Genomic DNA, 20,940 nt, shown 5'->3' with positions numbered 1-20,940 from the left:
TGTGCTCTCTGCCTGGAATTCTTTGGCAAACCACTACTCATTCTTTTGGTCTTAGCTTAAATGTTATTTTCTCAAAAAAGCCTACAGTGACCATCTCTCCAATATAGATTACATTCCATATTGTACTCTCTCATAATATATTTAAATCCTTATCACATATCATGACACATATTTAACTGCATAGTCATCTCATTAATGTTTGTCTTCCTCAAGAATTATGTCTCTATTAAAGGCAAAGGCCAGAGGTTCTGGCATTTGACTAGATATGCCACGAACATTGCATTTATGAAACTATATCATACTAGGTTGAAAGAATTAGAAAAAATTATCACAGTAAAAAATAAACTTTTGTATAAATTTAGGATTTACCAAACTCTCTATTGTAGTTTTTTCCCCCCCTCTACAGAGCAACCATCTCAGGAAGAATAAGAACATTTTGCAGATGTAGAAATTAAAGTGCAAGAATACAACCTCTCTCAGCTGAATAGTGAAAGAGACAAAATTTAAATTCAGGTGTTCTGACTCCAAAGCCTATGCTCCCTGTACAAGTTAATAATTGACATCTTGTTTTAAATAAAAGAAAATGCAGATTTATATGGTATTAAATGTAATATAAAATTATTTTATTCAAAATTCTAAAAGATAATTCCTGATATTTTAAAACTACCCTACAATGTAAATAAGAAGATACTGTCTTCATAAAAGGATGAATATTACATGGTTTCACTTTCACACAAAGACAAGAGTAGGCATACACAGACAGTAACATTCTTTGATGGTTACCAGTAAGGGACAGGGAGGCAGAATCACTTTCTACGTAGTAGACACTTGTTATTTTTGGTGATGGGAAAGGAAATGCCCAATATGAGTGAAGTCTGCACAACATGACCAAAGTAAATGATGGCACTAAGAAGTGCACAACAATAAGGGACTATTTTGGTAATTGCTATAACATAGACAATTGTATAACAGTTATAACAACCAAAAAATAGGTTTGTGGTTACATAGGTAGATATGTATGCATAGGAAGGAATACGTGAGTATTTATGAGTGTGTATATATAGGTGTATCTGTAGGTATATGTATGTACAGGTTTGAGTGTGCTACATATATACTCATATATAATAAAGCACACAGGAAGCACAGCTATGGTACTTCCTAAACATAACCGAACACCTCACAGGATTGGTTTACTGGATTTGAAGGCTTAGGACCATAGTCTCGGGGGACAATTCAGTCAATTGGCATAACACAGTTCATAAAGACACTGTTCTGCATCCTAGTTTGATGAATAGCATCGGGGATCTTAAAAGCTTAGAGTGGCCATCTAAGATACAACTAATGGTCTATACTCATGCAGAGCAAAACAGAAAGTAGAAACTCAAAGACTCAAGGAAGAAACTAGTGAACAGGATTAAGATTAATAGCCCACAGGAACCACCTCTATCCTGAGACCAGAGGAACTAGATGGTCCCCAGCTACCACTAATGACCATTTTGACCAGGGACACAATAGATGGTCCCAGATAGAATGAGAAAAAAATGTAGAACAAACCTCAAATTTCTAAAAAAGGCCAGACTTACTTGACCAGTAGAGACTAGAGGAATCCCCAATACTATCACCCTGAGATACCCTTTAAAATTGGAACTGAAGCCACGCCTGCAGGTCACCTCGCAGCCAAATAATAGATTGGCTCATAAAATAAACAGTATCACCCATGAGTACTGTGCTCTTCAATGAGAATGGAAATAATGAGCATGCTGACACAGCGTGAGAAATGTAACCAATGTCATTGGACAATATGCATAGAAATTGCTATATGGGAACCTAATTTGTTGTATAAACATTAGCGAAAAATACAATAAAATTAAAAAAAAAGAAGACACTGTCTCTTCTGAAGTAAGTATAAACATTGCTTTTAACTCACTCGTGTATTCTACCACACTAGCATAGTAATCTAATATTATACGAAGGTTTATAAATATTAATAATGATGCTAATCATTGGCAAGGCTGTAGTTAAGACTGGAACACAGGAAACAAAAGATAACATTAAAAAAAATTTTTTTTTTTTACTAATTAAAAATATTAGATCTATATTTTATGAGTATGGGACATATATGTTTACTTATTGAAAGATAAATCCAAACGTTCTCAGTGCTTTAATACTAAAAAGGTGAAGGAGAGGGCCTCGACCACTAAGTAACAGATTCTACTTCATCTGCATGGAAGCTTTAGAAGATTTTTTTCATGTCTTTCCAACCCAGACAATAGAAATGAAAGGGGAAGATAATTAATATGCAGTCTGTGCCCTTGGTCTCTCAATTCCATTTTGAGAAATTGAACTGACGATAATGTGTTCACTGGCATATTTATACAAAATCATCTTAATGAACTCAAGACCTTGACAAAATGGCATGTTAGCATCACCATAAAGAATTTCTCTTACTGACCGTGAACAAATTCTTCTTCCCCCCCCCATTATATAAAACACACATTATCATACAAATAAACAAATTTAGAGACAAAAAGAATAAAAAATTATTAGGTGAAATAACTAAAAGACATATCAATGTGCCATTTTAGCTGAAAAATAGGAATGTAGAGAATATTTCTATATTTAAATAATTATATGACTTTTGAAAGGTATTTTTAATACATGTAAAATGTTTCCATATACATTATATTAGCAGATTTAATGTTACGGTCATAGATTATCAAAGCTGGAAGATTGCTTAACAGTCTAGTGACTGGTTCACATTTTTTTTTCTCAGCAAATATGGAAATTAAAACTCAGAGCAATGAAGTGATTTGATAAGTGAAGTACAAATTAGCAGTAAAACCAAAATTCAACTGCAGTCTGATGATCTTTCACTGTGTTATACTGCAGGTAGGTTCTGGGTAGTTAACAGACAAGAAAACTGAGACTGATGTGGCTGTGACTTGCCCGAAGGCAATGGAGAAAGAGGAATAGGAAAGCGTTAATTTGAAGGCCATTTTGACTATTTAAATTCTAATGTCCTTATTTAATTCTCTCCACAAGCTTTTTACTATAGTTTCCTATTGTTATCTCAACATAAAGAAAAAAAAATCCTGAGCAAATAATCCAGGAAGGTGGACTATATAAAGAAGAACAGGCATCAGAATTGGTGAAAAGGCTCATTAACTACCTGAGATATGCAGATAACACAACCTTGCTTGCTGAAAGCAAAGAGAACTTGAAGCACTTACTGATGAAGATCAAAGACCACAGCCTTCAGTATGGATTACACCTCAACATAAAGAAAACAAAAATCCTCACAACTGGACCAACAAGCAACATCATGATAAATGGAGAAATGACTGAAGTTGTCAAGGATTTCATTTTACTTGGATCCAGAATCACCATCCATGAAAGCAGCAATTAAGAAATCAAATGACGCATTGCATTAGGCAAATCCGCTGCAAAAGACTTCTTTAAAGTGTTGAAAAGCAAAGACTTCACTTTGAGGACTAAGAAGTGCCTGACCCAAGCCATGGTGTTTTCAATCACCTCACATACATGCAAATGCTGGACAATGAATAAGGAAGACGAAAGAAGAATTGATGCCTTTCAATTATAATGTTGGCAAAAGAATACTGCCAATGGACTGCCAGAGGAACAAACAAATCTGTCTTGGAAGAAGGACAGCCAGAATGATCTTTAGGAGGGACCAGTCCCTGGAGAAGCACATCATGCTTGGGGAAGTACAGGGTCAACGAAAAAGAGGAAGATCCTCGAGGAGATGGATTGACACCAACGCTGCAACAATGGCCTCAAACAAAGCAACAACTATGAGGGTGGTGCAGGACTGGGCAGTGTTTTGCTCTGTTGTATAGAGGGTCTCTATGAGTCGGAACTGACTTGACATTACCTAACAACAACAAAATCATTATCTCACTCTTTTTTTCCCCCAAATCCCAAAGATATGTAATCACTTGGAATACAATACAGTGCTCTAACCATATTGTCTCAGAAACATGTTATTTATATGTGTGTGTGTATATATATATATATATATATATATAAATCCACAGTAGCTAGCTAAAGAAAAACTCTGAAGGTTAAAATTACAAACTGAGATAATAAAATAAACTATAGGTCTCAATAGAAAAATTTTTATTTTATGGACTGTGTTAAACTATTAAGCTGTTAGTATTCTCTGTTCCTAAAATCATCAAGCAGGGAATCTAAAATAAAAAAAACTCTAGACATATCTAGGACAAACTTTTATTTTTCCCAGAAATAACAATTCCCAGAGAACCAATGGGCCACATAAAACACTAGATTGACTTCAGATTCAGAGAGCCATCATTACCTCCCTTGTGGAGTGTCACAGCTCTCACCTCATTTTTTGGCGACAGTGAAATCATTGAGTATGAGTCAATCTGTATATCAGCAAATCAACTAAAAATAGCAGTTTTCTAAAAATACAGACTGTACTCTAAGTAGTCATGTTCCTATCTAGAGCGGTAGCTGGTCCTTTCTTCAAATGTGGATGGAATCCAATTAGAAATAAGGAAAAACAAATATGTTTTATGTGAAAGCACTAAACTTAAGTAACTACAAATTCTCTGTCATAATTACATATAAATCTTCAAAATTTTTGCAAGAATTGAACTGACTGGAACAATTGGCAATTCCTTATCCTAATGCCTAAAAAATATGGTGTTGACATAAGGTTTTAATTAAATAATTTCTATTCTTTAGAAAGATTGTTAAAATAACTGGTTATCATTTTTCGACCTATGTAATATACTTTCTCTGGTTAAAATATACTCAAAGGGCCAAATATCTAAACTGATATTTTATGGATTTTAGCGTTATGCAACATAGTTTTATTTTTCTAAAATTACTTGAGAATTATTTAAATATTGTTTCAGAAATATCATTTCAGAGAAGTGTTGGAAATACTTTTTAAACTAAAGAAATATTTACTTACCCTGCAACAATTTAATTCCTCTGCTGTAAGTATGATAGTACCACATTTCTTCCCTGGAATCCCTCTAAAAAAAATTTAAAAATATATAAATACATTGATATTTTCACATTAATATTACATAAGTATTATATAATAAATATATATATATATATATTTAGGTAATCAAACAAAGGCATACTACTAATAGATTAGCTCTTCCCTAATAGAACATTTTCTCAGGCTTAACCATTTTTAGTCTATCCTATAAATCCCCACTTCCCCATGAAGCTCAATTTTTTTAATGTCTTTTTTTTTTATTGTGGTGAAATATATATAAAACATTTACCAATTTAACCATTTTTATGCATACAATTTAGTGACATTAATTATATTCATGACATTGTACAACCATCACACTATCTTTTAACATGACTTCCAACATGTTGGTCCTCTGCCCAAGAATCTTCAATAGCTCCATACTGAAGGTTGGATGTGAAATATAAGCTTTCTTCCATTGTTTCCAAATTTTCTATATAATTAAACCCTATTCCTAAGCTTGGTTTTTGCTATTTCCCTATCCTTTCATCAAGCTAGTTACTTATTTGCGCTTATTTCCTCTTTGTGCTCATTCTTTTTTTTTTTTTTTTAGAGCATTAGAATTTTATTAGACTCTAGGTACCGTGGGTTTGACATTAGTACATAAGATTAATGAATGCACAGCCATACAGTTTTTTGGTCACTGTGTTTCCCAAGTACCAACAATGGAGCTACTTTTACTATTCAATTCCATCTTTAAGAAGATAGGCAGATCCTGCTGCATTCTGTTTTGTTTGTAGTTTATCAGTACCTAATTATGCAGTTTACTAAGTGTGATGAGCGAGTCATGTAGTGCCAAGTTTATATCACTGTATGCACATTCTACTTAATGTGGCTCAAGCAACAGGAATAAAACTGTTATGGGTGGAGGCTTGTTTTTGACAAATTCATGTTCACATTAACTGTGGGTTTAGAAATCTTATTGGGCAGGTACCTACAGCAGTTCTTCAATTGGTACTGGAACATTACACGCATGCACAAAGTGATATGGTAGAGAATGAAGTGGGAAGAGGCAGCTAGATGGAGGACAAAGGGGAAATCAGAGATGAGATGATGCTGTGTATCAGGGAGAGGCAAGTCTCAGCTTTCCACAGTAAGTCTCTGCTGTGCTCATTCTTATGCCCTGACATGCCATAACTTGTAAACTGATCCCTGTTCTGCCTTAACCCTTCCAAGTCCCCAGCTATGGTTCCTTTTATTCCAGGAAACCTTTATCCCAGTCAATCTCACTCAAAGCTCAGCCTTCCCTCAACTCCTACTGCACTTAGCATCAGTACCATAAGGTTTAACATTTAATTATTCCTAAATTGTTACAATAACATATTTTTACATTTTCTTTCTCAAGTTGATTATAAGTTTAATGACAGCATAATTCATGGGTTAAATCTCTGTAAACCAACAAAATTAAATATCTATACATAGTAATTGCTCAAAATATAAGCAAATATATATGATATACACACAAAATTGAGCAAAAAAACACTCCCATTCAATTTTCTTTCCACAGATCTGTGGTGTATATATGCTTATATAGCTTCTACCTTAAGCCAAGAGTAAAGTTCACTAGGTATATGCAAGGTGTGCACCTGGTTCCCAACTTCACACCAGAGAATATGGAGACAAATCCCTGAGAAGCTTCCAATGGGTAATCTTAATGTTCTAAAGGTACTTTTCATGGCTCTTTGGTCTTATCACAAACAATAACACAGATTCTTCTGTGTGTTTCAGAATGTTATAGGGAACCATAAGTTGTGGACTTCAGAACCCAAAAATGTTTGTTTGTTTTTCCTCTTAAGAATATAATTCATTCCTGATAATCTATGTCAACATATATGCAATAAGTACACAACCTCCTGCTCTCGAAGTATAGAGAAACTGGAGTTTTAGGGTAACTTGACCAGGAACAAGGTGAAAGAATAGAGTTAAACTATTCTGAGTTGTAAATATGTAAATGTAACTTGTACTCACTCTAAAACTGCTCTCTCGCCTCTTTCTCCCTATTCTCAAAAATTTTCTGTAGAGCACTACTCAGTTCTGAGCTAAAAATGCCATCTCATAGCTTGTGCTGGGAAATGTTAGCACAAAATCTTGTCTCCACCATCTCTTTACTATCCATTAGGTTAACTGCACATGTCAGGATCTTCATTTTCTCTAGGTCTTTATGACTAAGAGCTCAATTAATTTAACATTGCACATTTTTTCTTACAATACCACATACCTCAATTTTACCATCCTTAATCAGTTAATTTTCTAATCTAGCTGTACTTTCTCTTCTCTGTATTTGTGAATCATAAGATTTATATTTCTAGTATTTGGGAAGCTAAACACCCTGACAGAACATCTATTTGAAAACGCTTAAAAATGATGAATAAAATATGCAAAAGGTCTTCATAAATGCCCTGATGACCTGGTAAGAATGTAAGGACAAATCAGAAGCTGAAGATGGAAAGCCAGTAAAATAAACAAAGCTAAACACTGGCGAATTTGAGCTCGAGCTTCAGTTTTTATGGCTACTCAGGGAATAAAGATGAGAGGAAAAAACAAGAAGTGAATTCACAAGGTAGACAGTTCAGTAAATGGTCAACCCACAGCATCAAACTTGGATTCCAATAACTGTACTGCTTCATTGTAGCATGAAATAGATACAAACTTTCACCTTAGAAGGGCCTTCAAAATAAATCCCTGCCTGAAAACTTGGTGATGAATGAACGAAAAAAAAATGTCTCCTAATAATTCACCTCTCAACCATGTTTGCTACCTTAATTTGCACTACCTGGATAGTTACAAGAAGTCCCTGGGTGGCACAAACAGTTAAGGACTCAGTTGTTAAATAAAAGGTTGACGGTTTGAGCCCAACCAGAGTGTCCCAGAAGAAAGCCCTGGCAATCTGCTTCCAAAAGGTCACAGCCATGAAAAACCCTATGGATGCAGTTCTACTCTGAAACACGTGGGGATGCCATAAGTCGGAATCGACTCAATGGCCACTGGTTTGGTTCTTTTTTGGTTTGGGCAGTTACAAAAATTTTAAACCAAACATTATGTTTAATTCAAGTAATCATAGGCTGCCTAGTAAATACAAATCTTTCCTAGAAGAGTTTACCTTCAAACTATATTTCAAAATATTCTCAGATTAAAGTTTAAATATATATATTTAAGTACACACACATATGTGGCTGCAACAATGGGCTCAAATGCAGTAATGATTGTGAGAATGGTGCAGGACTGGCCAATGTTCTGGTCTGTTGTACACAGAGTGACTATGAGTTGGAATTGACTCAACAGCACCTAACAACACCACATACACACACAAATATTATATATCTATCTGTCTGCCTTTCTGCCTATCTGTCTATTCATCTATCTGTCTACCTACCTACCTATTCATCTATCTATCTATATACTCATTTTAATACATCACAAAACACTTATGGAAAGCGCATAATGAATTAGTCTTTAGAAACAAGAGATTGGAGAATGACACATACAAAGACTTAGGATACTGGAAATATTAGATGCAGTGCAAACCCACTGCCATCAAGTCGATTTGGAATCAGTGATCCTACAGAACAGAGTAGAACTGCCCCATAAGGTTTCCAAGGTTGTAAATCTTTATGGGAGCAGATTGCCTGTGGAGGGTTGATGGGTTAGAACAGCCAACCTTTTGGTTAACAGCCAAGTGCTTTAACCACTGCACCACCAGGGCTCATTATACAAAATATATGTATATATGTCTAAAATTAAAAAGAAAAATGGAAATACGAGTAATTAGCAAATGACTATAAAATAATCAAGAATATTTGAAAAAGAACCTAATAGTTTCTAGGAACAAATAATAATCATATAAATATAAAACTCAGTGGATGATTGGAACAGCAGATTAGACACAATAGAAGAGAGAATTAGTAAACTGAATGACAAACATGAAGAAATTATCTATAATTTTACTCATAAGGTCTAACATAGTTCCAATCAGAGTTTCAAAAGGAGGAGAAAGAATGAATAGTGGAGATACAATATTTGAAGAGATAATGGCTGGGACTCCTCTAGAACTGGTGAAAAAAATTAATGCCCAGCTTTAGGAAGTCCAATGAATCACAAGAAGCATAAATAAAAATAAATTTATTCCTAGACACATGATAGTGACATGGCAAAGCACCAGAGATGAAGAATGTATCTTCAAAGAAGTTAGAGAGAAAAGATAGATCATCTACAAATACAAGAATATTAAACTAAGAGCTGATTTCTCAGAAGCAACATGGGAATCTGAAAGACAACTAAAAAAAATCTTCAGTGGTTTGAAAGAAAACAACTGCCCAAGTAGAACTGAAACCCAGCAGGTATCTTTATTTTTTTTAATTTTATTTACTTTGTTGTTGTTCAGAATATACACACCAAAACGCACACCAATTCAACAGTTTCTACATGTGCAATTTAGTGACACTGATTACATTCTTCGAGTTGTGCAATCTTTTTTTTTTTTTCTGAGTTGTTCCTTTCTCATTAGCATAAAATCACTGCCCCCTAAGGTTCCTATTTAATCTTTGGAGTTGCTATTGTCATTTAATCCCACATAGATAGTTCTTAAAAGAACATAATGCTCAAGGCAGGCTTTTTTACTAATTAAGCTAAACAATTATTTGGTTCTAAGATGACTTCAGGGGATATTCTTTTGGTTTAAAGTTTAAAGTAGTGTATATCTCTTTTAAGAGCAAGTATAAACTGCAGACATTTTCAAGCAAATAAAAACTGAGTGAATTTACAGCCAGTTCCTTCCTTGGGAAATTCTAAGTATGGACTTCAACCTGAAGGAAAATGATCACACATAGAAGGTCTGAAATAATAAGAAAAGCAAAAGAAATATGACTATTTGGATAAATATGGATAAGTCTTAATAAATACTGAATATAAATAAATAATGCTAATGTTAAAAAATATGGAATACAAATGATAATTCCAGCACTAACCAGGAGGTTCAGATTTTAAGATAAAGTCTTCTAATGTTCTTCTATTGTTCAGGAAGGAAGTAACAACATTGAATAAATCAAATTGGATAAATTGTTTAGATTACTTAAAAACTTCTAAGAGCCCAGATTTAAAAAAAAGAAAAGGATTTTACAACATCAAGGTTATAAAAGAGCAAATATGGAATGATGCTTTTAAAACTGAATCAACTCAAAAGAAACGAAAGGAAAAACAAAGAAAGGGTAGGGCAGATGAGAAGCTCTAAGTAGGTGGTGGAAATAATTCCAGAGAAATAGTTACTGGAGTAAATGTAAATGAACTAAATGGTCCAGATTAAAAACAAAGACTGCCATTATATATATATATATACACATATATATACACACACACATACAGACACACACACACATATATAGGCTCATTTACAATAGACATTTAAATTTAAGGATTTAGAAAATTTAAAAGAACTATACACTAGGAAAAAAACTAACCTTAAAGAAAGCCAGTACACCTACATTAATATCAGAAAAATAAATTTTAAATCTAAAAGGACTGCCAGAAAGTTACTACATAATGACTAAAATGACTAAAGGTCCAATTATTTGGAGACATAATAATCCCAGCACTATATGCATCTACTATTATAGCTCCAAAATATATAAAGCAAAAACTGACAGAACTACAAAGAGAAGAAATATATACACCATTATGTTGAGCAATTTTAATCTGGAAAACACTACATTGGTCAGGTGATCAATATAACATAACCCGTGATAAATCATGTTAATATCACGTACCCCTGATATAATGTGGTAAGAAGGGCACTTCACCTCAGTGGTCTTGCCCCAAACATACAACTCCAATCTAACCATAAGAAATATATCAGACAAAACCAAATAGACATTCTACAAAATATCTAACCAGTATTCCTCAAAACTGTCAGGCTCATGAAAAATAAAGACTGAGAAATTGTCACAGACCAGAAGAGACTAAGGAAACATGACTAAATTCAATGTGGTATTCTGGATTGAATCCTGGAACAGAAAAAGGACATCAGTGGAAAAACAAGTGAAATCCAAATATTTAGTTAATAATAATATATAAATGTTGGCTTCTTAGTTGTGAGAAATGTACCATAGTTATATAAGAGGTTAATGTTAGAGAAACTGGCTATAGGGTATACAGGACTCTCATACTATCTTTGCAACTTTTCTGTAAATCTACAACTACTCTAAAATTAAAAGGTTATTAAAAACAATGGATCATCAAGAAAAGACAAAGACAGGCTGAAGAATTATTCCGGGTTAGAAGACTAGAATCTCAAGACAACCAAATTCAATATATGATTAAATTTTAGACTGGGACAATTGTTGTCATTTGATTAAAAACTGTAGATTAGATAACATCATTGTGTCATTTTGAAATTTTCTGATTCTGATGACCATATTCTGATTACGTTAAAGAATGTTCTTGTTCTTAAGAAATATACATTGAACCTCCTGAAAATCAAATACTTACACTCATCAAAAGGCTCTTCCAAAGGAGTAAAAACAGAACCCACAGACTGGGAACGAAAAAAAAAAAAGTGGCTATGACATATCTGACAAGGGTCTAATCTCTAAAATTTATTAAAAAAAACCCCAACAACTCAACAAAAGACAAACAACTCAATTAAAAAATGAGCAAAGGATAATGAACAGACACTTCACCAAAGAAGACACCTAGACAGTCAACAAATATATGAAGAGATGCTTGCAATCATTAGCCATTGCTGTTGTTTGTTGTCAGGTGCCTTTGAGTTGGCTCTGACTCATAGTGACCGTAAGTACAACAGAACAAAACAGTGACCGGTCCTGCACCATCCTCACAATGTTTGCTATGTTTGAGCGCACTGTTGTAGCCACTGTGTAAATGCATCTCATCGTGGGTCTTCCTCTTTTTCACTGAACCTCTACCTTACCAAGCACTATGTCCTTCTCAAGGGACTGGTCCCTCCTGATAACATGGCCAAAGCATGTGAGATGAGGTCTCACCATTAAAAACTAAACCAAAGCAAACCCGTTGCAGTCAAGTCGATTCCAACTCATACCAACCCTATAGGACAGCGTAGAACTGCTCCATAGGATTTCCAAGGAGTGCCTAGTGGATTCAAACTGCTGACCTTTTGGTTAGCAGCCGTGGCTCTTAGCCGCTACGTGACCAGAGTTTCCATTAGAGACACGCCATTAGAGAGGTGCAAATCAAAACTACAATGAGATATCATCTCACACCAGAAATAATGGCACTCATCAATAAAACAGAAAACAACAAATGTTGGCAAGGCTGCGGGGAGATCGGAGCTCTCATATGCTGCTGGTGGGAATGTAAAATGGTACAACCACTATGAGACATGATATGGTACTTCAGTAAAAAGCTAAAAATAGAAATAACACATGAACCAGCAATCCCACTCCTAGGTATATATCCTAGAAAAATAAGAGCCGTGACACGAAAAGACATATGCACACTCATGTTCATTGCAGCATTATTTGCAATAGAAAAAAGATGGAAACAGCCTAAGTGTCCATGAACAGATGAGTGAATAAAAAAACTGTGGTACATACACAGAAGGGAATACTATGCAATGTTAAAGAATAATGATGAATCCCTGAAACATCGCACAAACATGGATGAAAATGGAAGACATTATGCTGAGTGAAATAAGACAATCACAAAAGAGCAAATATTGTATGAGACCGCTATTACAAAAAGTCAAGAAAAGGTTTTCACACAGACAGAAACATTCTTTGATGGTTACTAGGAATGGGAGGGAACCACTAACTAAATAAAAGATACGTACTAACTTTGGCGAAGGGAGAGATAATACACTATATGGGAGAAGTTAGCACAACATAATCAAGATAAAAGAAGGCACTGAAATGTACCCAAGAGTAAAAGACAACAGCAGTAAATACTAATACATATGTAATGCTGCAACAACAGTAATAACAATAATGTGCGAGTGGGTATATGTGTAGATACGTAAGCTGAACAGGGGAGGGAGGGCATATGTAAGTACACCCACGTACATATATATGTTTACATGCTGCAAATAGACCCATGTATGCAATTGTGTGCACAGAGGACACAGTCATGAAAACTTCTTAGCCAAAAGCATATACCTCCTGGGACTGAAACACTAGACTTGAGGCCTAGGGACCATAGTCTTGGGGAACGCCTAGTTCAATTGGCATATCATAATCCAGATAGGTACCTTGTGAATAGCAATTGGGGTCTTAAAATCTCGCGAGTGGCCATCTAAGGTATAACAATTGGTCTCTTCCAGTCTGGAGCAAAGACGAGTGAAGAAAACCAGAGACTCAAGGAAATAATTAGTACAAAGGACTAATGGATCACATGAACCACAGTCTCCATTAGCCTGAGACCAGAAGAACTAAATGGTCCCAGGTGACCACTACTGCTCTGACCAGAACTACAATAGTAGGTCATGGGCAGAGAGGGAGAGAAATGTAGAATTCAAACTCATAAATAAGATCAGACTAACTGGTCTGAAAGAGTCTCTTGGAATCCCCAAGACTATAGCCCTTAGACACTCTTCAAACTTGGAATGGAAATCACTCCCAGAGATCACATTATAGCCATACAATAAAACCCACTGCCATGGAGTCAATTCCAACTGACAGAGACAATGGACAGGCCTATAAAATAAACAATAATGCTGGTGAAGAATGCACACCTCAGAACAATCAACTATCCAAGACTTAAAGGGCAGCATTTGTACAAAAGCAAAGTTCAGAAGGAAGGTAGGATAGGAGAGCTGGGCGAACGGACACCAGGAACCCAGGGAGGAAGAGGAGTGCTGACACATTCAGGGGTTTGCAACCAATGCAATGAAACAAGCTGTGTATAAATTGTTGACTGGGAAACTAACTTGTTCTATAAACTTTCACCTAAACCCCAATAAAATGTTCAGAAAAAGAAATATACACTGAAGTACCTAGGAAAAAAGGAGTCCTAGTGGCTAAGCATTCAGCTGCTAAATGAAAGGTTGGCAGTTCAAACCCACTAGCCATGCCATGGAAGAAAGATGTGGCAGTCTGCTTTTGTAAAGATTTACAGCCTTGAAATCCCAATGGGGCAGTTCTACTCTGCCCCATAAGGTCGCTGTGAGTAGGAGTCAACTCCAGGGCAATGAGTATTTAGGAGAAAGATAGCACAATGTCTCCAAGTTTCCCTCAAGTTTTTCAGATACACATATATCTGATACATATGTATATGTAGGAGCCCCAGTGGTGCAGCGGTAAAGCTCTAGACAGGTAACTGAAAGGTCTGTAGTTTGAACCCAACAGCCAATCTGCAGGAGAAAGATGTGGTAGTCTGTTTCCATAAAGATTACAACCTTGGAAACCCTATGCGGCAGTTCTACTTTGTCCTATAGGGTTTCTGTGAGCCAGAATCTACTTGAAGGCAATGAGTTTGTTTTTTGTTAGAAGTATATATGCGGTAGAGGAAGGGAAGGAGGGATGGAGAGAGAATGAATGAGAAAGTAAATAGTGTAAAGTGAAACACCTATTGAAAGTAAAGAATCAGGGTAAAGGGTATACAGAGGTTTCTGGTACTACTCGAACTACTGTACAATTGAAATTATATCAAAAATAGAAACTTAGAAGAGAAGATCATTTTTGAAAACAGTTTCTCATACTTGTATTCTATCATATTTTATGATAAATAGAAATAATAATAGAACTCATCCCCAAGACAGCTGACAATACATCTCAAGGGAATTATTAGAGATGAGTAATCCTTTCCAATGGCAGGTCGAATCCACCAGCTGTTCCTTGGAAACTCTATGGGGCAGTTCTACTCTGTCCTATAGAGTCATTATGAGTTGGAATTGACTCAATGGCAATGGGTAAACTCTTTCCAAAATTGAGCACATGAAGAATAAATGGCCCTTTGAAAGACTGGCTTTTGTCTAATTTGGTTTGTTTTGCTTTCTTGATTGTTGCAATTTTGTTTTGTTTTTAACTATAAGATTTCTCCATACTTCTTAGTTCTCCATTACCTCTGCCACTGCCTTAGTTCATACCTTTATAACTTTGGCTTGGATTGCTGCAGTTTTCTTCTTCCTAATGGGTCTCAGGCTGGTATCCCTTTAAATTACCCTCTACATTGATGCCAGGGGTAATCTCATCACGGTTTCTAAACAGGTAGATGTCTATCTTCTACTGGCTCTAATAGATCCCACAATAATTTCAAACATATTAATTAGGACTCCAGATCTTTCATAAGATACAGCCACTGTTTAGTCTCTAGTTTCATCTTTCTCACCAAACAATTTTCAATATGAGTTTAGTCCCCGAACCTATTACAGGTGTTTCTTTCCTACCTGACTCCACCTGGAATACTCATCTTTTCTCCCATTAGTAATTTCTACTCATTCTTCAAGATTTGCTTTCACTTACAAAACAATTACTAAAATTGACCATGTTCTAGGCCATAAAACATATACTAATATACATCACATTTTTGACCAAAAATTTGAATAGAGATTAATGACAAAAGGTAATTTTTAAAACATTTCTCAAACACTAGTAAAAGAAGAAATAATGAAGGAAAAAAAAAGAGAATACTTAGACTTGTACAGTAGTGAAAATAATACCTATTTAATAGCATTTTGTTTAGGTTTTTGTGCATATATAGAGTATGCACAAAAACCTAAACAAAATGCTATTAAATAAAAATCCAGCTGTGTTTTAACAAAAGATAATAAACCATGACCAATCAATGTTATTCTAAAATATGAGATTATTTAATATTATTAAAAATAGGAACATAATTGAAATAGATTCAAAGAGAAAGTCATATGATTATCTCAATAAATGCAAAAAAATTTTCTAAAATTTAACAAAACTCTTAGCAAGCTAAGAATAGATATAAAATTCTTTAACTTTTAACACGTATCCACAAAATTTTATATTAAATATCATAGACCATGATGAACTACTTTTTAATACCTTTAAAATCAGTAAGTAGACAAGAATGATAGCTATCATCTATTCAATGTTAGTCTTCAAATTTCAGCACAAAGATTAAAAAAAAAGAAAACAAAAGGCATAAGTCTTGAAAAGAAACAAACCAACTATAATTTTCAGATTTGATAATTACATGTACCCCAAACATTTACTATTAATTATTAGAACAAGAGAACTGAACAACTTGGAACTAATAAAGTAATTGATGTAGAAAAAGCAATCGGCCAGTGAAGCAGACCAGAGCACTGAGAATCAGAGCTATTCACATATGGAAAGCATACATGGGTGAGGTAGAGATCAGAGGGTTTAAATCGGAGCCGCTTAATCAAAGGTCCTTGGATATCCATATGGAAGAGCAATTAAATTGGATTCCTACTTTCTACTGTATTAAAAAAATCAACTGTAGATAGAACAAAGATTTAAAATCAGAAGGTGAAACTTTGTAATTTTTAGAAGAAAATGTGACTTCAGAGTGGCAAAGATTTTTGTAAACAAGGCATAAAAATTACAAATGACAAAGGAAAAGAAAGAAAGTTTGATATTAAAATTGAGAATTCCCACTCATCAAAAGACACCATAAGGAAAAGGGGGGGGGGGAAGCCATATGCCAGAAAATGTTTTCAAAATACTCATATGAGCAAAGATTACTACCAAGAGTATAAATGTAGTTCTTAAAACTCAGTAAGAAAATGGCAAACAGGGGCGGAGCCAAGATGGCGGACTAGGCAGACGTTACCTCGGATCCCTCTTACAACAAAGACACGGAAAAACAAGTGAATCGATCACATACATAACAATCTACGAACCCTGAACAACAAACACGGATTTAGAGACGGAGAACGAACTAATACGGGGAAGCAGCGATAGTTTCCAGAGCCTGGAGCCAGCGTACCAGTCAGGTACGGCACAAGCACAGAGACCTGCTCCACCCCCCTGAACTAACCCCGGGAGGGGGACCAGCCGGTTCCACGGGCGGCATGGGACGCAGCCGGTAGGAGAAGTCCCCGGGAGGCAGTGACTGATCTTGGAGCAGAAAGAGCAGCATCCGAGCCGGGGAACCGTCCCGCAGGGATTTGGACTGCTCGCAGGTACGCCATAAACACGGAGAGTTGCTCCACCCCCTGAACTAACCCCGGGAAGGGGACCAGCCGGGTCGCGCGGGCGGCGTGGGACGCAGCCGGTAGGAGAAGTCCCTGGGAGGCAGCGACTGGTATTGGAGTGGGGAGAACAGCGTTCCAGCCGGGACACTTGGTTGCGGCACAAGCACGGGGAGCTACTCCACCCATCTGAACTAACCCCGGGAGGGGGCCCACCTGGTTCACGGGGGCGGCACGGCCACGCGGTTGGAGGGACGAGAAGTCCCCGGGAGGCAGCGACTGATTTTGGAGTCGAGAGTGCACCGTCCCAGTAGGGGAGCCTTGACGCTGGGCGTGGGGCTGGAAGCGGAGGATCTGACCGTGACTCCAGCGGGCCAGACCCCCTGGGGGCAATCTCCACACAGCCAGCACACATAGGCGACGCGCCCGCGGGAATCTCAGATATAACAGTCATTCCAAGCAAGACAAGCAACACTGGCTATATTCTGAGGTGCTACTCTCCTATCTCTCTGTTCCCTCCCCCACCCTCCCCAGGCGGCTTCATTAACATCTGAATAGCCTGAGCCAGAGGGAGAACTCTGATAGGGATCTGACTGCAGTTTTTTTTTAGCGGATTTTCTGGAAAAACTAGTTTCCCAGTGATGGCTCGGAGACAACAATCCATATCAAACCACTTAAAGAAGCAGACCGTGACAGCTTCTCCAACCCCCCAAACAAAAGAATCAAAATCTTTCCCAAATGAAGATACAATTTTGGAATTATCAGATACAGAATATAAAAAACTAATTTACAGAATGCTTAATGATATCACAAATGAAATTAGGATATCTGCAGAAAAAGCCAAGGAACACACTGATAAAACTGTTGAAGAACTCAAAAAGATTATTCAAGAACATACTGGAAAAATTAATAAGTTGCAAGAATCCATAGAGAGACAACATGTAGAAATCCAAAAGATTAACAATAAAATAACAGAATTAGACAACACACTAGGAAGTCAGAGGAGCAGACTCGAGCAATTAGAATGCAGACTGGGACATCTGGAGGACCAGGGAATCAACACCAACATAGCTGAAAAAAAATCAGATAAAAGAATTAAAAAAAATGAAGAAACCCTAAGAATTATGTGGGACTCTATCAAGAAGGATAACCTGCGGGTGATTGGAGTCCCAGAACAGGGAGGGGGGACAGAAAACACAGAGAAAATAGTTGAAGAACTTCTGACAGAAAACTTCCCTGATATCATGAAAGACGAAAGGATATCTATCCAAGATGCTCATCGAACCCCATTTAAGATTGATCCAAAAAGAAAAACACCAAGACATATTATCATCAAACTCACCAAAACCAAAGATAAACAGAAAATTTTAAAAGCAGCCAGGGAGAAAAGAAAGGTTTCCTTCAAGGGAGAATCAATAAGAATAAGTTCAGACTACTCAGCAGAAACCATGCAGGCAAGAAGGGAATGGGACGACATATACAGAACACTGAAGGAGAAAAACTGCCAACCAAGGATCATATATCCAGCAAAACTCTCTCTGAAATATGAAGGCGAAATAAAGATATTTACAGATAAACACAAGTTTCGAGAATTTGCAAAAACCAAACCAAAGCTACAAGAAATACTAAAGGATATTGTTTGGTCACAGAACCAATAATATCAGATATCAGCACAACACAAGGTCACAAAACAGAACGTCCTGATATCAACTCAAATAGGGAAATCACAAAAACAAACAAATTAAGATTAATTAAAAAAAAAATACACATAACAGGGAATTATGGAAGTCAATAGGTAAAAGATCACAATAATCAAAAAGAGGGACTAAATACAGGAGGCATTGAACTGCCATATGGAGAGTGATACAAGGCGATATAGAACAATACAAGTTAGGTTTTTACTTAGAAAAATAGGGGTATATAATGAGGTAACCACAAAAAGGCATAACAACTCTATAACTCAAGACAAAAACCAAGAAAAACGTAACGACTCAACTAACATAAAGTCAAACACTATGAAAATGAGGATCTCACAATTTACTAAGAAAAACGCCTCAGCACAAAAAAGTGTGTGGAAAAATGAAATTGTCAACAACACACATAAAAAGGCATCAAAATGACAGCACTAAAAACTTATTTATCTATAATGACCCTGAATGTAAATGGACTAAATGCACCAATAAAGAGACAGAGAGTCACAGACTGGATAAAGAAACACGATCCATCTATATGCTGCCTACAAGAGACACACCTTAGACTTAGAGACACAAACAAACTAAAACTCAAAGGATGGAAAAAAGTATATCAAGCAAACAATAAGCAAAAAAGAAGAGGAGTAGCAATATTAATTTCTGACAAAATAGACTTTAGACTTAAATCCACCACAAAGGATAAAGAAGGACACTATATAATGATAAAAGGGACAATTGATCAGGAAGACATAACCATATTAAATATTTACGCACCCAATGACAGGGCTGCAAGATACATAAATCAAATTTTAACAGAACTGAAAAGCGAGATAGATACCTCCACAATTATAGTAGGAGACTTCAACACACCACTTTCGGAGAAGGACAGGACATCCAGTAAGAAGCTAAACAGAGACACGGAAGATCTAATTACAACAATCAACCAACTTGACCTCATTGACTTATACAGAACTCTCCACCCAACTGCTGCAAAATATACTTTTTTTTCCAGCGCACATGGAACATTCTCTAGAATAGACCACATATTAGGTCATAAAACAAACCTTTGCAGAGTCCAAAACATCGAAATATTACAAAGCATCTTCTCAGACCACAAGGCAATAAAACTAGAGATCAATAACAGAAAAACGAGGGAAAAGAAATCAAATACTTGGAAAATGAACAATACCCTCCTGAAAAAAGACTGGGTTATAGAAGACATCAAGGAGGGAATAAGGAAATTCATAGAAAGCAACGAGAATGAAAATACTTCCTATCAAAACCTCTGGGACACAGCAAAAGCAGTGCTCAGAGGCCAATTTATATCAATAAATGCACACATACAAAAAGAAGAAAGAGCCAAAATCAGAGAACTGTCCCTACAACTTGAACAAATAGAAAGTGAGCAACAAAAGAATCCATCAGGCTCCAGAAGAAAACAAATAATAAAAATTAGAGCTGAACTAAATGAATTAGAGAACAGAAAAACAATCGAAAGAATTAACAAAGCCAAAAGCTGGTTCTTTGAAAAAATTGATAAACCATTGGCTAGACTGACTAAAGAAATACAGGAAAGGAAACAAATAACCCGAATAAGAAATGAGAAGGACCACATCACAACAGAACCAAATGAAATTAAAAGAATCATTTCAGATTATTATGAAAAATTGTACTCTAACAAATTTGAAAACCTAGAAGAAATGGATGAATTCCTGGAAAAACACTACCTACCTAAACTAACACATTCAGAAGTAGAACAACTAAATAGACCCATAACAAAAAAAGAGATTGAAACGGTAATCAAAAAACTCCCAACAAAAAAAAGTCCTGGCCCGGACGGCTTCACTGCAGAGTTCTACCAAATTTTCAGAGAAGAGTTAACACCACTACTACTAAAGGTATTCCAAAGCATAGAAAATGAAGGAATACTACCCAACTCATTCTATGAAGCCACCATCTCCCTGATACCAAAACCAGGTAAAGACATTACAAAAAAAGAAAATTTTAGACCTATATCCCTCATGAACATTGATGCAAAAATCCTCAACAAAATTCTAGCCAATAGAATCCAACGACACATCAAAAAAATAATTCACCCTGATCAAGTGGGATTTATACCA

The 20,940-nt window shown here is 36.0% G+C and overlaps 1 protein-coding gene across 3 annotated transcripts in view; it reads right to left on the bottom strand.

The window, feature by feature from the left end:
* CPNE8 (copine 8) overlaps positions 1-20,940 on the bottom strand; it is a 281,410-nt gene that overhangs the window by 127,749 nt on the left and 132,721 nt on the right. For 2 of the 3 annotated variants that reach the window (XM_003405719.4, XM_064284393.1), the window contains one exon: positions 4,961-5,024. In XM_003405719.4, the coding sequence (XP_003405767.2) occupies positions 4,961-5,024 (64 nt within the window). Of the gene's footprint in view, positions 1-4,960; positions 5,025-5,973; positions 8,859-20,940 lie in introns of those variants that run through there. The other variant, XM_064284394.1, reaches the window with a different exon arrangement.

The sequence above is a fragment of the Loxodonta africana genome, chromosome 4, assembly GCF_030014295.1.
Source record: "Loxodonta africana isolate mLoxAfr1 chromosome 4, mLoxAfr1.hap2, whole genome shotgun sequence".
In the NCBI taxonomy this organism is placed as follows: Eukaryota; Metazoa; Chordata; class Mammalia; order Proboscidea; family Elephantidae; genus Loxodonta; species Loxodonta africana.
The sequence above is the reverse complement of the archived record's forward strand: the minus strand, read 5'-3'. Positions and strand labels throughout refer to the sequence as shown.